Consider the following 14,479-nt stretch of genomic DNA (forward strand, 5'->3'; position numbering starts at 1 on the left):
TGTGCTCCAGTAATCCGATGCCCTTCCGTAGCAGTGCTTATTTCCCCCATCTAAATTTCACCAGCTTATGCTTCGACGTTTAGTTCAACGCCACACATCACCACAATGGACAGTCTAAGTCATCTTGTCCTCGACCAGGCACCCCCTCTAGACCCGGCCTGGCTCCAGCATGAAGAACGAGCAAACCTCAAAGCGCCGAAGAAAGTCTACGCGTCTCCCCTCGACCGCCAACCCGTCTACGCGGAGGAATGCAGGCGGTTGAATGGGAGCATGCTAGCGCCTGGTTCGGCATACCACCACCTCTCCCGCATCTCTACCCAAAACCTCACCGCCGCGTCCAGCATAGACTCAACCACAATCCCCATCATCCGATTTTTTGACGCCGAGAAGGGAGACGAGGGCATTGTGGTTGTCTACTTTCACGGAGGAGGCTTGTACGTCGGAGAAGCGGACAGCGAGGAGCTCTCGTGCAGACGGATCGTGCACGATGTGCCCGGGGCCGTTGTATACTCCGTCGGATACAGGTTGATGCCTGCGTTCCCTGCTTCGACCTGCGTCGCGGACGCGGCTGACGCTTTCGCGCACGTCAGAAGGCTTCATCCTACGCAGAAAATCGTTCTTGTGGGGTCTTCCAGCGGTGGACAGCTTGCCACTGCGGTGTCGCAACTCGCGCCAAAGGGAAGTTTGAAAGGCGTGGTTCTCAGATGTCCTGTGACTTCTGACGGCGGCAGTTCTCTCGACTTTGTTCCGTCTCGTCTGCGGTCTGCGTATACATCTGCCTCGCCAACGTTTGAGACCAGCTTGTTGGGAGTTTTCAGGAGGGCTGTGCCCAGGGATGGACTGGAGAGGATGCCGTTGGAGATCGAGGCGGATGAGCTGAGAGGGTTGGAGTTGCCGAGGACTTGGATTCAGGTTTGTTCTAATGACACGCTGTATTCTGATGGAGTTTGCTATGCTATGGCGTTGAAGGAGGCTGGGGTCGAGGTGCGGGTTGAAGTCGTCAAGGGTTGGCCGCATACTTTTTGGTTGAAAGCTCCTGGGTTGGAGCGGGCGGAGGCAGCTGAGAGAGAGATGATAGAGGGGTTGCGGTGGGTTTTGGAGGGGTAAATTGCGTAGATTGATCGTAGAAATAATTGATTCATGAGATTATTTTTGAACTTTTGATTTGTGAGATTGGGTTGTGTAGAAAGATGGGAGAAAGAGAAGCGGCCCTTCATGTCGTATGAGTTATACCCGTAAAATTGGTGTTTTTAAATAAAAGAAATGTTGAATGCCTTGAATGAGACCTTGCCTTTTATTTAATCGCTATATTATCGATCTGGGAAAGACACCAGAATGTTGTTCAACCTTTTAATAGCTCCCTTGTTGCTGATTTTTCTCCTCTTTCATGACTTTGACCACCATGGGGCTGGTGAAGAGTGGATATATTCCAAGAGACTCTTCAGTGGTCTTTAATGGCAAGAATTATTTTGAGAATCAGTAAGCATACAGTCAATCACTCGATTTGTAATAAAGTTGAAACAGGTATATTCTCACGAGACCCTTAAATCGTTGTTCTTTTGCAAAAATGAAAATCTGAGATGGCATTTAACTACAATTTGTCACCAACTGTTTCACTATTTTGCACTTAGTCGATGTTTTTGTAGACTTGCTTCCTCTCTAGGGGGCTTCCTCCTTATACTCGAGGGCTCAAATCGACATCCGGATTAGCTTCCATCAGCTGTCTGATATAACGCTGAATTTCTAGAATTGGTCTGAGTAAATAAAAATTACTTTCTGCATTGCTTTTTGATATGCTCATGTAACCTTTGACACTATTTGCCTTCCGTTTACCATTGCTCGCATCGCATATTGTCCATGTGTACCTCGTTTCCATTCCCCTAGTTGCTCCTGCCTTCGTAGCTCAACTGTTCTTTCCATTTCTTCCGCACCATAAGACAACAGCCTTCTGACCAATTTCCTTCCAACCATAACTAACGCTCACATTCACCACAATTCTTCAGCCTTAGTTTTTACCAACTCAATACCCATTTGGATCTTCCACGAACAGCAACAACATCAGTAATAGCAATAGGGACAACAGTGTTAATATCAGCAACAGCAACACCAACGCCAAATCACAATCACGATGCCTGGTGATGCTCGCAAGAAAGGGGGATCCTACTCCACCAACCCGAGCACTGTGCGTATTCGCGCATACGAGGCCAACTTAAGCCCTGACAGGCTGGCCCTTCGAAAGGCCAAATTCTCCGAGTACCGTTCCCTCCGGGAGGCATGTCTCCGCGCCTCTGAGAAGGATGAATACAAGTCAGAAACCACCCGCGATGGCAAACTTCATCTACTCAGTGTAGCCTGCCATAACAAAATTGCCGAACGGTATGTGATTTTTTTATGGTCCGTTATTGTGGTCTACCTCACAGTGAACTCGAACAGTACGTCTGGAAGTAATGATCAAACGCTGATTGGAAGAATAGGAAGGCTGTCAACAGATATATGTGTGGCACCAACATTAATGAATACGTCATACGCTTCCATGACAGTCGATGGGAGAAACGCCTCAAGGCGGCCAGCAACCCTGAGAATGCAGCAGGTGACATTGCCGGCGATTATCAAGTTGAGAACCCCAATGTTGAGGAACTCCATGCCACTATTGCCGAACAGGAAGAGACCATCATGAAGCTTCTCGAATCTCGGAAAGCCATCACTGAGCAGCTCAACTTGGTCACTGACCAGGTTTCGCATCTTTCCGAAGTCGCCATCATCCAGCAGACACGACTTGATACTGTCGAGGCCAAGGCTCAGAAGGATCGAGAGGCTTTCAAATCGGTTTTGGCGGTACTTGCAGAGTTTGAAGTTTGATGGGCGTCATGGGGGGCATTACATTGGTTTTATTTCATTCTAGGTAGTTTAGCATTCTCTTGTCGTTAGCTCATTCGGTCATGGCGCGTACCGGATGATGAGAATGAAGGAGACGTGTACAGTGTACAATGACAGCACGAGACAATGAAGGCTTAACGAGATTAGTCTCTGTTAACACGAAGGAAATCACATTTTCACAGCCTTGCGCGAGACTTGTGAGTCTTTGAGTGGTAATTGCTGCTAATCAATCTTACACCAGTGGAGCAAGCATTTCGAGCCTACGATTTCACATCAGCCCTGGATAATGCAGCCTTACAATAGTCAGAACGAGCCAGGCTTCATGGATTTGCGTTAAGAAAAACGGCCCGAAGACAAAAAGACAAGGGGATGTCAGATCAGAGCACGCATCTGAGCCAGGATCTGTGGTGCTGGGGTGGGATGTCCCCACCAGACCCCTCAGGGTTGAGGGTCTAGTCTCCGCACCATCAATTTCAGCATTATCAGTCGCACACAACGGCTAGAAATCGCGCACTCTCTCTCCATATTCAATTCCCAGCCCGAGCAAATCAACCATCTCACTAGAGATCCATCAGCGCCGATGGTTTAGTGGTAAAATTCTCCGTTGCCATCAAGCAGCGTCGGGGAGCCGGGGGTTCGATTCCCCCTCGGCGCATTACTTTTGCTCTTCCAGGCCTGTTCATCCCACCGAGGTGAAAGGGCGACATTTTTTTTGTTGCTTGTAATGTCTGGACTGGCCAAGAATAACAGATGCGCAAGTGTTTTACTGTTATGGCTCTGATTGGCTCATTGTTCCAAGACTTACTCGTAGGCTTCGGCCAAGTATCTCCCGACATCTATGACCGGAGTGATGAGTGAGGCAAGCGCTGCCAATCGCTATTTAACATGACATTCGACTTTGAAGATTACCTGAAGAAGCTCTATTCCGGTTCATCGTTTGAGATAACGGTGCTCAGCGGCGGCCTTGTCAATAATACGGTGAGAGCCAGTAAGACATCAGGCGACGCTGAGCACGAGAGCCTCATCTTGAAATATGCGCCGCCTTATGTTGCCAGCGAGGGGCCTGAGATGCCATTCTCCCAGAAACGACAGGTAATGTTGCGTGTTAAAGCCCCGTTCTTGTTGCAAAGGACCGCGCTGACGTACTGATCAGGTCATTGAAGCCCTGATGCTCTCACTCTTGAATGACGCATCAATCTCAGTGGGCAATCTGGCATCCCGCTCATCAGCAACTGTCACTGTCCCTAAGCTTATCCACCACGACCCTGAGCTTCACATCCTCATTCTGGAGGACCTTGGGCCCCTCATCACCCTCTGGGAAACCTTTCTCTCGCAACCATCCCCGCTCACCGTCAGCCTCAATCTACAACCGCTCGGCCGCCGCGTAGGCCGCTTCTTCGCTCACCTTCACCGCCCTTCTTTACCTAGCTCAGTCCGCAGCGCGTGGGGTGACCGTGCAGTCGGGCTGGAGAATAGTTTTACGGATGATCTGGTGTTCGAAGCCGCCGTCCAGCCCGTCCTCGAAAGACTGAAGCAGCAGGATATCCCCAACGCAGAGCAACTTTATGAACGCATCGTAGAAGACTACAGACGACCAAAGTACACGTATACCCCACGCATGGCGATGGGAGACTTCCACACCGGCTCCATCTTGACGAACGCTCTCGCCGACCCCTCTGCCGCTGATGAGCATCTCGCGGCGGTGATAGACTGGGAATTCGCCTCCATCAACGGCCGAGGTGTCAACGGTGACATGGCGCAGTTCCTTGCCTGGGTTCATTGCTTTCTCCTCTCGCTCTCGCCGGGAGACGAGAGGGGACGTCTCGTCGCCGAGGGATTCGTGCGGGGGCTGTGCGCCGCGTATGCCGAGGAGAGTGGGTTGGACCTGGCCGCCGCCGAGGAGGAGACGAGGCAACTCCTTCGATCTGCGCTTATTCTGCACGGTAGACAGATGATTAACGAGGCGTTTGACTGGGATTGGAAAGTCGGGGGGCCCAAGGTGGCGGAGATGGTGCGGGTTGGGGCGTGGCATGTTCAAGTTGCTGGCGAGGGTGTTGAGGATATGATGGGTCGGCATGAAGTTGCTGAGGCTTTGGGGATGGGGATGGACTTGCCTCGGAGCATGGTTTTTGACTTGTTCACTGGTGGTGCGGGAAAAAAGGATTGATGATTGAGGGTTGCCGGTTGAGCGCCACTACGGTTCACTGGAATTGCAGTCGCACACTGCCATCAACCGATAACTCATATCCCTAGGTTGCCGGTGTTTTTATGATTACAAGACCGAGTGAAAAGACAGGCCAGAGCAACGCGGCATTGGCGAAAAACGCAGTTTAGGCTTGAAGAAGCAGAGGTATCATAATCTAGAATCGTCGCTCATAATAATCGTTACATCTAACTTCTCCCCTGCACTTTTGACCCCTGGAAGGCCCTCACGTCCTCTCCTTGTGCTCTCCAAACGCCATCTCCTCATCCGACTCTCCCTTCTTAATCTTCTCCGACACACCGCGCCTCCTCAACATGTCTTCAGTCTCTCCCGGGACGACCCCGCTGTTCCGCTTCGCAATCTGCTGCTGCTCCTGAGCGATGTACTTGGCCGGCCTCGTGGACGACGTCGCATCAGGGTCTCTGAAGACGAAGATGTCGTGGTTCTCGGCGAAGAAGCGGTCGATGTCTTCGAGGGAGCGATCCGCGGTCTCCGGATAGAAGAGGTAGACGATGGGGACGAAGGAGAAGTTAAGAACGGTCCAGATGATGTAAAACTTCCAACCGAGGGAGTTGATTCCGGGAGGAGTGATTTCGACGACCTTGACTTGGGCGTTAGAGACGCGTCGTGCCGGGGTCACTGCGGGAAGCAAGGACATACCATGAAATTGACGATCCAGTTCGTCGCGGTTCCGAGGGCGGCGCCCTTGGTTCGCATGGACAAGCTGTTGATTTCGGTTGGGTAGAGCCAGGGAACACCTAGACAAGTCAGTTCCCGCTACCTTGGGAGCAAGCTGTTATTTTTTGGATGACTTACCCTGCCAGCCGATACCGAAGAAGACGTAGTAAAGGAAGAAGAAGGCAATGGACGCCTTCGCCCACTGAGACTGCGTCTCCGGGGCCAGGCCTGGGTACTCGTTGTACCGGATGCAGATCGTGATGACTGCGTAGCATACGAATTGTCCAAACGCCGCGTCTGTTCCCAAGTTAGAACGTTTTGGCTCGAGCCCCCCACTCACTGGAGTGAAAACTTACACATCATCATTTTCCTGCGGCCCCATCTCTCCACGTTCGGGATGCCGATCAAGCTGAACAAGAAGTAGCTGACGGAGTTGCAGGCGGCCAGCAACCTCGCCGTCTTGTTATCCAAGCCCACAGAGACGATCAGAACGGTAGGAAGGTAGTACGAAGTGACGTTAATGCCGCCGAGCTGCTGCATCGCTTGCGTACCGATACCCAGGAATATACGGCGGAGAGTACATGTCCCGGCTGTCTCGCCAGTCTTGCCCCTGAAGAGGTCCGACCAGGGGACGGTGTGCTCGCGCTCGTAGTCAACGGCCCACTGGATGTCCTTGGACTGCGTTTGGATGTAGGCGTCGTCGACAGGGCGGTCTTCGAGATCCGCGAGGATCTGTTCCGCCTCGGGGACGCGACCTTTGGCGATGAGCCAGCTGAAAAAGACGTTAGTCGGCTGTGTCCGGACTAAGAATAACACGAGGGAAGAAAGGACTTACCGTGGAGACTCGGGAAGCCAGGGAACGGTAGCGTAGAGGATGAAAATGAAGAAGAACTGGAATCCCAGAGGGAACCGCCACGATACTGAGCCCGTGAGGTACGAGAAGCCAAAGGTCACCCAGTTACCTAAGGGTATCCTCCTGTCAGCATCAACCGCGCCGACACATTCGATCAGGACATGAAAACTCACTCAGTGAAAACCCAAAGATGTTCATAATCATCTCGATGACGATCAACTTGCCTCGCCAACTCGCCTTGCTGGTCTCGCCCTGCCACACGGGCGCGGTCGAAGTGTTGATGCCGTTTCCGATGCCCGCAATCACGCGACCAACAAACATCTGCGGAAGCCCAAAGGCGGCCGTCTGCAGGATGGCGCCGATGGACATGATGGTCGTGCCGACCAGAATAGTGTTTTTCCGGCCGAGCCGCTCGCCGATCCAGATGGTCGATATCGCGCCGAGAAAGCAGCCAATGTCATAGATTGCGGTCACTGTGCTCTGGAGCTTGTCGTTGCCGACGATGCCCATGGTTTCGAGAAAGTCATCGGTCACGATGACGCCGCCAAAGACACCTTGGTCGTAGCTTTTAGGTCGTTGTCAGTACATGATGCGATTGGATGATGTTGGGACGAGAGCGATGGGGGGGAATGTTCATGCTTACCCGAACAGCGTCATGTCCGTCGCGCAGGCGATGGTCACCCAGAAGGTGAGCCATGCTCCTTTGAGGCCGAAATACCCCATGATTGAAGATTCCGGTATTGATGAGATTTGGTGGCCCTGTTGAATGGCTGTGGGTATATGAGCTGGCCGTGATTCGGTGAGCCGGATCCGGTCTGTCTGTTCTGTCTTGTAGATCCCAAGATGCCGACGTTGTCAAAGGCCCTGAACTACCTAACCAAGCATATCTGCGTCCGAAGGAAAAGGGGGCGTTACACAGATCTATATAGCCAAGAGATTGGGCTCCTCGCTCATCTACTACCCGCTCGGGACTCTCCCGCATCCTCAACCGCGCCGGCGCCGGCCACGCCGTTCAATCTGTCGCACAATCTTTTCCCCATAGGATACAAGTGTGGGTAACGAACGATGTCATTGCTGTAGTGCGACAGCGTCAAAAGGGTACGTAGTCGCGTACGTGCGTCTGGTACAATGAGCTGCAACCCGCTGGTTCTGACGCTCATTAGGACGGGCCGAATAAGTCGACCATGTTGGATCCGGGGTGCATGTACTCCTACCAGGTCAGGGGGCGACTACTAGTAGTAAGTATGGAAGATGGGACAGGGATGATTAGAGTTCACGAGGGGGGATGAAGAAACAAGAGATGTCGCTTATTACTACTTGGGCGTCACGGTATTCGGCATGCACCCCGCGTAGGTGATCGTCGTGACGTGCCGTTTGGCCGACGGGAACTACTACGACGACATGGCAGTTGGCGAACGACGAGAAGAACGACCGAGAGATCACATCAAGGGAGCCACTTTACGGACAATTGATTGATGATGAATGGCGGGATCAAGGTCGATGACGTCGTTTTGGCCCCGCCGCGGCTCTGAAACGGGTGCCGGGGCCATCGTTGTAGTCGAAGCTTAACCAGACCGGTTTTCTGGGCGTCTTTTACGGTTAGTGCAGTGTGAAGGGGGAGGACAAACTTAGTCAGTTTCCTACGTAGGCACGTAGGCAGGTTGTAAAGGTGGTCTAAGTTGAACTCGCATTGTCTTCGCCCACCGCTTCTGTTGGTTTTGGTGGGCACTGGGGATACAGAATCAATCATCGGTCCGAATGGCATTCTGAAGTTGATGCGGGGACTCCACATTGCCACAGAAAGAAGATTGTCAGTCTGATGTCGTGCGGTTTTGGACGATGTTTTGAAAAAAAAGGGGGAAGAACCACAATGCTGTCATTGCAGAAGCTCTCTGGTGTAGGGGACATGGCTGCTCCTCGGTCGTTGGCTCGGAGAGTCCCCGGAACCTCGGATGTTGTTGAGGGCCTTGGGTGTTTGTAGCTCACCAAGTAGATGCGGGTGAGCCGTCGAAAGACGTACCGGGAATCGTGGACTCAACGGCTAAAGGTGAACTGATGTTTCATTACTGGAAAAAGCCTCTAGACTATGAAATTAATAGAAGAGTCATGATGTTATCCAATATCCCATCGCCAAAACTCCTCGCGCCGGATATCAACCACTGAATGTAAATATAGACGGTTCATCTCAGATAGAAAGAAACTCCTCCACAGACTCCGCCGACCCGATAAAGCTCACATATCCGTCTGGCCGGACCACTGCTAAGCCCGCCTCCTTTTCGAACCCGTACCGCTTGTGGAGCACGCCATCCTTATCCCTGAAGCCTCCTGTTGCAAATGTTTGTCCCCCAAAGACCTTGACAATCTCGAGTTCCTTGTACCGTGCGTCGGCACGGATCTTCTCCTCCATCTGCTTAACCTCCTCTTCACCCCCGAGAATACCAGAAAACAGCACGATGGTGTGCTTTGCGTTGCTGGTCAGCCCGAGCAGCCATTTGCCCTTCTCCCCTCTCTGATCCAGGAGCTCACCGTCCGGAGCTCTCCAACCGCCCTTGACTGGCCCTTCGAAGCCTGTTGCAGTGTGGACGATGGGACTGCGACGGTACTTGATGCCCATCTGCGAGATGAAGGTAAACATGCGCAGGCGGCGCGCCTTGTCGCCCCAGACATAAGGCGCCACCCACGGCATCAGCGCATTGCGGATGGTGGTGAAGATGAAGTTTTGCGACGCAACCATGTTGAAAATACGGTCTGTGCCGTAGAGCAAGTGAGTGCCGACGGGGTGTCTCTCCTCGTCGTACGAGTCCAGGAGCGAGTCGTCGTTGTCTCCGCGTAATACGGCTGCGAGCTTCCAGCCGAGGTTGATCGCGTCCTGGATGCCGGTGTTCATACCTTGGCCTCCGGCGGGGGAGTGGATATGTGCCGCGTCGCCGGCCACAAAAAGCCGGCCGTCGCGGTAGTGGTTCACGCCACGGCAGTTCCATCGGAAGTGCGCGAGCCACAGCGGGTCGCTGACCTCCCACGTGCCTGCGGCCATCTCCTCGATAAACTCTTGGACCTCCTGCACGCACGGGTCGCCGGTGAATTTGCTCGACTTCGACCTCTCGCCGACAACGCGGATGACGCCGTTCTTGAGCGGGAAAAAAACCATGATGCGGCTGCCGAGGTACATGGATACTCTTTCCTTGTCGTAGGGGCCCTCGAGCTTGACGTCGGCCAGGATGTATTCTTGGGGGTACTGCGCGCCCTCAAAGGTAAGATTCGTGCTCTTTCGCACAATACTGTGGGCGCCGTCGCAGCCGACAATGTACTTCGCCTTCAAAACCTCTCTTTCGTCGCCGCGGACGAGGGTAACGGTAGTGGAGTCGGCATCCTGCTTGATATCTTGGGCCGAGACGCCCCGTTCGACCTTGGCGCCATAGTCCTCGAGCTGCCGGGTAAGTGCGGATTCGGTGTCGCCTTGGGGGATCCACAGCGGCAGCGGGAAGCGGGTATCGTCGAAGCCAAGGTCGTCAAAGGTGCCGGTGACAAGCTTCTTCTGGTTGCAGTAGATGTTGACGCCAGGACCCTTGACACCTCTTTCGAGCAACTGCTGGGCGACGGTGGGATGGCGGTTGAGGAGTTCCTGACTACGACATTGCATAACCAGGGCTCGAGACTTGTCTGAGGGGGCATCGAGCTTGTCGACAAGGCGGAAGGGAATCTTTTGGACGCAGAGCTCGAGAGCTAGGGTCAGACCTGTTGGGCCTGCGCCAATGATTAGAACATCTGTCGTTGACATGTTCATCTGTTATAATACTGATGTTGGTATAGATATCGGTGATGGGTGTTTGTTGTGTCAATGTATCAATGAATATGATGCTGATGGATTGGATCCGGAAACCTGTGAGGAGACCAGCAAACCCTCAAACTTAAATAACATCCACGCCATCGTACTGAGGAGGTTCGATATGCTCTGAAAGTTCCAATGCCGACATCAGCTGGACTGGCCCATCGGCGTCGCCCTCACAAGCTCCGTGCCACGAAGGAGGGGTGGGCAAGGATGACAGCCGGGAAAAAAAGCGTAGGGCTGGCATGCTGGTGTTCCAAGCCATAGGAGAAGTATGCGTCTAGTGCAAAATGAACGACACAAGACCAGCGAGCAGGGATTCATCAGCCACTGACGGCGACTAAGGTTACCATGCTGGCAAGCTTAAAACGCCTCACTGACTTGGCAGACGGCCAACGGATGGAGGAAACCGGAATCGGGCTGGGTCGGGGCATACGGCTGAAGAACTGCGATCCTTCAGTTGAAAGGAATGTAAGTTTTGGGGCATGAAAACCGTCATTGGCCTTGGTTTGGGGGCTGGTCAATGCTCGTCAGTCTTGGTAGTGCCAAATTGGGGAATTGGGCGACAGGCGACCGGTGGCTTGCTGACAGGATGGTCACGTGGGGGCATCGGTGGTCGGCAGGTCGGCGGTAGTAGGCCCCGATCTTCCGACACGAGAGCAATATGGTGTAAGACGGACGCAGTAGATTTGACCGATAACGTCCCACACCCACTTCTGGGCACCCCCCACATTTGGGCACCCCATTTACACCAAAAACGCCGTTTTTCGAAATTCTATATTAAACTAAATACTTTACTTATTAAAGAGAATAAATATATATTAAATAGATTAAGACTTAATTATAATACTTAAGTAGCTATATACTAGTATTATTGATAATAAGTATTATAAATTCAAGGTTTAACATTTATAATACTAATTTACCTAGCCTATATCTTAATATATAAAATAGGTAGAGATATTTAACTAATATGATTAGAATTTTTAAGTAAGATATAGTAGATTTATATATTCTTATACTTAGTAAAAAATTCTTTAAGCTTAGAATAATATTTTAAAATTTCCCCTAAGAAAAGTTTCTATTATAGAATTTTAACCCTTAATTATACTATATTTACTAAAGTAATACTTTTAAATCTCTTTTAGATATAATTATATACTTTTAATAAGTATAAATATTAATTTCCTAGATTTTTTAAATAAGTATATATAAGCGAAAATATATTTTTCTAATGTTAAGGAATACTAGTAAGTTACTAGTATCTACTAACATTTTAAAGCTTTTAGTTTTAAACTTCTATATTATAACTATTATTATATTTAAACCTTTATAAAAAATTAGATGGCTATAATTATACTTAACATAGTTTATATATATTTTCTTTTCTTAGTAAGTATATGTTAGAAGTATAAGTATATTATACTTCTATTTTACTTATTTATCCTATTTAGTCTTATCTAAGACTTAGTAGGACTTACAAAAGTAACTAGCTAAGAATGGCTGCTTGCTAGTTTAAACATATGACATTCAGATCCCTATGGAATACTCTCTTTAACCTTATCTAAAAGTCTATTTAGTTAAAGAAGATTCTAGTCTGATTTATAAGCTGCTTTATAAGCTAGCTGACGTATATACTTACGTATACTAAACCTAGCTTATAGCTTCCTATATTAGCTATTATAGGCGACGTTATACTACTATATAACTAGCCTAATTCTCTCCCTTAGCTAGCTATTAGTTCCTCAACCAACTCAGCTTCAATATAAGCCTATACATTCTTTACTATTAAAGCCCTACTTCATAAGTACAAGTTCCCTTACTCTAATACCCTGTTATAAGGATATCGTACTATCTACGAGATTCCTACCTACCGTTCCAATAGTATAGTAGTTAGTTTAATATAGAATTTCGAAAAACGGCGTTTTTGGTGTAAATGGGGTGCCCAAATGTGGGGGGTGCCCAGAAGTGGGTGTGGGACGTTAAAGGATCATTTGCATTTCCTGCGAATATTTTCCGGTGAATTTTCCAAATGTTTATAGGTTTTTTTTTTTTTTTTTTTTCAAATGGTAAAATAGAAACAAATAATTGACTGATGATCTAAGACGTGAACGTATCATAGCCTATCATAAGTTGACTTAATCGCAACTTTAACCTGAAAGACTTTCGGTTTTACCCACTACTATAAACTAGCTTTTACAAAATCTATATTTATTGACGTACTAAGCACTTTAATGCTCGTTGTTCCAGGGGAAAAAATTGTTTCATCTATGCTTAACTGAATAGTACTCTGCAGGCCATATGCCTGTTACTACATATTAGTTGGCACTTGAGCACAACTTTGTCAACTGTGTAACAGAAAATCGGATGGCTTCCCACTTGCTTAAATCTGCCCCTTTCATCTCCGTACTTTGTTTACGAGTCCAATTTTGTACTTGCCAGAACATACTTCTGCCTGAAAGCTGCCTAGCTGGAGGACGAGCTTCCGGCCTGGACCCCGTCGACCCCGTCTCGAACAAGCTCATCATAGCTATTCATAGCTGTTGCAGTAAAAGTGCATCGTGACAGACTTACAGTGCAGCAGCTACTATAGCCTCACCGGCCGGAATGCTTTTACACAGTTGTCTCCAAAAGAAAGGACATGGCTTGCGCTACACGCTAAACCCACGACTCTGTCCCATACCGCCCCCTTCATTGGCATCAACGTTTTCCTATGTGTTTACTAAGGGAACTCTGTGGCTTCATAGTGCAGAATACATCGGGTCATTATAATTATTTCACTCACTCCTCTCGATCCCCGATAAACGGGGATCGCATTCCCGACGGGCTTGGGAAGTCATCCCATTGTCACAGCGATAATTCCGCACCAGCCTCCACCACATATTCCCAAATCACCGATTTTGGTCCCATCTATGCAAAGGGTTCATAAGGAATCAACTTTGCAAGAAATTGTGTAGTGTTTGAGTCAAGGCAGTGCCTTACTTTTGCCCTGGAAAGGACTTAAGAGGCAACCATAACGAAGGCTTTCTTAACAAGTTTCTAGGCATAAGCCTGACTTTCCGTCCACATACACTTCATTCAGGAGCGACAGGAAGAGCCAACTTGTTTTGTGCGTTATCGAAATTCGATAATGGAAACGAACTACCTGTTATTAGGTTGACGCTAAGGTGGACTTTAAGCTTACTTAGCAAGATGCCTGTGCTTTGAAGCCGTCGCAACCTTTTGGGCTCATGTTCTCTTTAGCTCATGCACGTGTGTTCAAGGTACTTTTGGTTTGTCACAGAAGATACACGGTGCACTGCCCGTGTTTTGGGATTTTACTTCGCGGCAGTCATATTTTATGAATGCTAAAACCCATATTTTGCACCGGGAAAGAATACCAAACTGAGAAGAAGAGGAAGCTAGAGAGTTTAGTGGAGCGAGTCGTGAGAGATGCGGCCCTTGTTTGGGCAGCATAACTCATGAAGCGTGGTTGACCAAGATGATAGTCATGTGCAAATTTTCGATATTAAGATGTTACTCTGAACTAACCTTACCGATATCACAGACGGTCGCTGATTGGGACAAACCTTGGACTCTTCAAGAGATCATAACATCTGGTTGGCGGGATAATAGTTGCTCCTTCTCACAGGCCCCTTACCACTCGAATAATGAGTGCATCATCTGCTCTGTTATAATATATAGCGCGCTTAATCTGGGGCGAGTTTGGCGCGAAACAGCGTTAGTGACGCCGAATTGCGTAATTACCTCTCTTGGGGACGCAGAGCGGTGTATTATTGACAGGATGGTCACCAGGCGCATCGGTGGGGTTGATCTTCCAACATGAGAGTAACCCCACAGCCGGGTGAGCAATGTTCCCACAGCTTATTGGTGTCGGGACGGAGGCCGCACACTAGAACGTTGCAAGCCAGTGGGTTTGTTCTTCAGCCTCCCCACACTCTACCTCCTCGTTAACCAAAGCGACAGGTTTGGTATAAGTTTTGGCGAAACCAGTCTGCACAGGATACGACCTACAAATTGAGAAGGGCCAGGCCCGTTGTTT

General features: G+C 49.6%; 6 protein-coding genes across 6 annotated transcripts; 3 read left to right on the forward strand and 3 right to left on the reverse strand.

Moving 5' to 3' along the window:
- Positions 1–105: 105 nt before the first annotated feature.
- Positions 106–1,107, forward strand: CTRU02_207763 (lipase; the record flags this gene model as incomplete). Its single annotated transcript, XM_036727377.1, has 1 exon — positions 106–1,107. One exon carries the CDS (start codon positions 106–108, stop codon positions 1,105–1,107), a length of 1,002 nt encoding a protein of 333 aa, XP_036580743.1.
- Positions 1,108–2,128: 1,021 nt separating this feature from the next.
- On the forward strand, positions 2,129–2,859 carry CTRU02_207764 (uncharacterized protein; the record flags this gene model as incomplete). Its single annotated transcript, XM_036727376.1, has 2 exons — positions 2,129–2,376; positions 2,475–2,859. 2 exons carry the CDS (start codon positions 2,129–2,131, stop codon positions 2,857–2,859), a joined length of 633 nt encoding a protein of 210 aa, XP_036580742.1.
- A 578-nt stretch (positions 2,860–3,437) lies between these two features.
- Positions 3,438–3,533, reverse strand: CTRU02_207765 (uncharacterized protein; the record flags this gene model as incomplete). Its single annotated transcript, XM_070204961.1, has 1 exon — positions 3,438–3,533. One exon carries the CDS (start codon positions 3,531–3,533, stop codon positions 3,438–3,440), a length of 96 nt encoding a protein of 31 aa, XP_070061494.1.
- Positions 3,534–3,762: 229 nt separating this feature from the next.
- Positions 3,763–5,044, forward strand: CTRU02_207766 (uncharacterized protein; the record flags this gene model as incomplete). Its single annotated transcript, XM_036727375.1, has 2 exons — positions 3,763–3,969; positions 4,031–5,044. The coding sequence occupies 2 exons, from the start codon at positions 3,763–3,765 to the stop codon at positions 5,042–5,044; spliced, it is 1,221 nt and encodes a 406-aa protein (XP_036580741.1).
- Positions 5,045–5,306: 262 nt separating this feature from the next.
- On the reverse strand, positions 5,307–7,334 carry CTRU02_207767 (sugar transporter; the record flags this gene model as incomplete). The annotated part of the gene is made up of 7 exons (XM_036727374.1): positions 5,307–5,681; positions 5,741–5,838; positions 5,897–6,055; positions 6,115–6,530; positions 6,594–6,720; positions 6,785–7,176; positions 7,255–7,334. 7 exons carry the CDS (start codon positions 7,332–7,334, stop codon positions 5,307–5,309), a joined length of 1,647 nt encoding a protein of 548 aa, XP_036580740.1.
- Positions 7,335–8,796: 1,462 nt separating this feature from the next.
- CTRU02_207768 (monooxygenase FAD-binding protein) lies at positions 8,797–10,395 on the reverse strand (the record flags this gene model as incomplete). Its single annotated transcript, XM_036727373.1, has 1 exon — positions 8,797–10,395. The coding sequence occupies one exon, from the start codon at positions 10,393–10,395 to the stop codon at positions 8,797–8,799; it is 1,599 nt and encodes a 532-aa protein (XP_036580739.1).
- Between the last annotated feature and the right edge of the window lie 4,084 nt (positions 10,396–14,479).

This window comes from Colletotrichum truncatum (genome assembly GCF_014235925.2).
Source record: "Colletotrichum truncatum strain CMES1059 chromosome Unknown Contig_0004, whole genome shotgun sequence".
Lineage (NCBI taxonomy): Eukaryota > Fungi > Ascomycota > Sordariomycetes > Glomerellales > Glomerellaceae > Colletotrichum > Colletotrichum truncatum.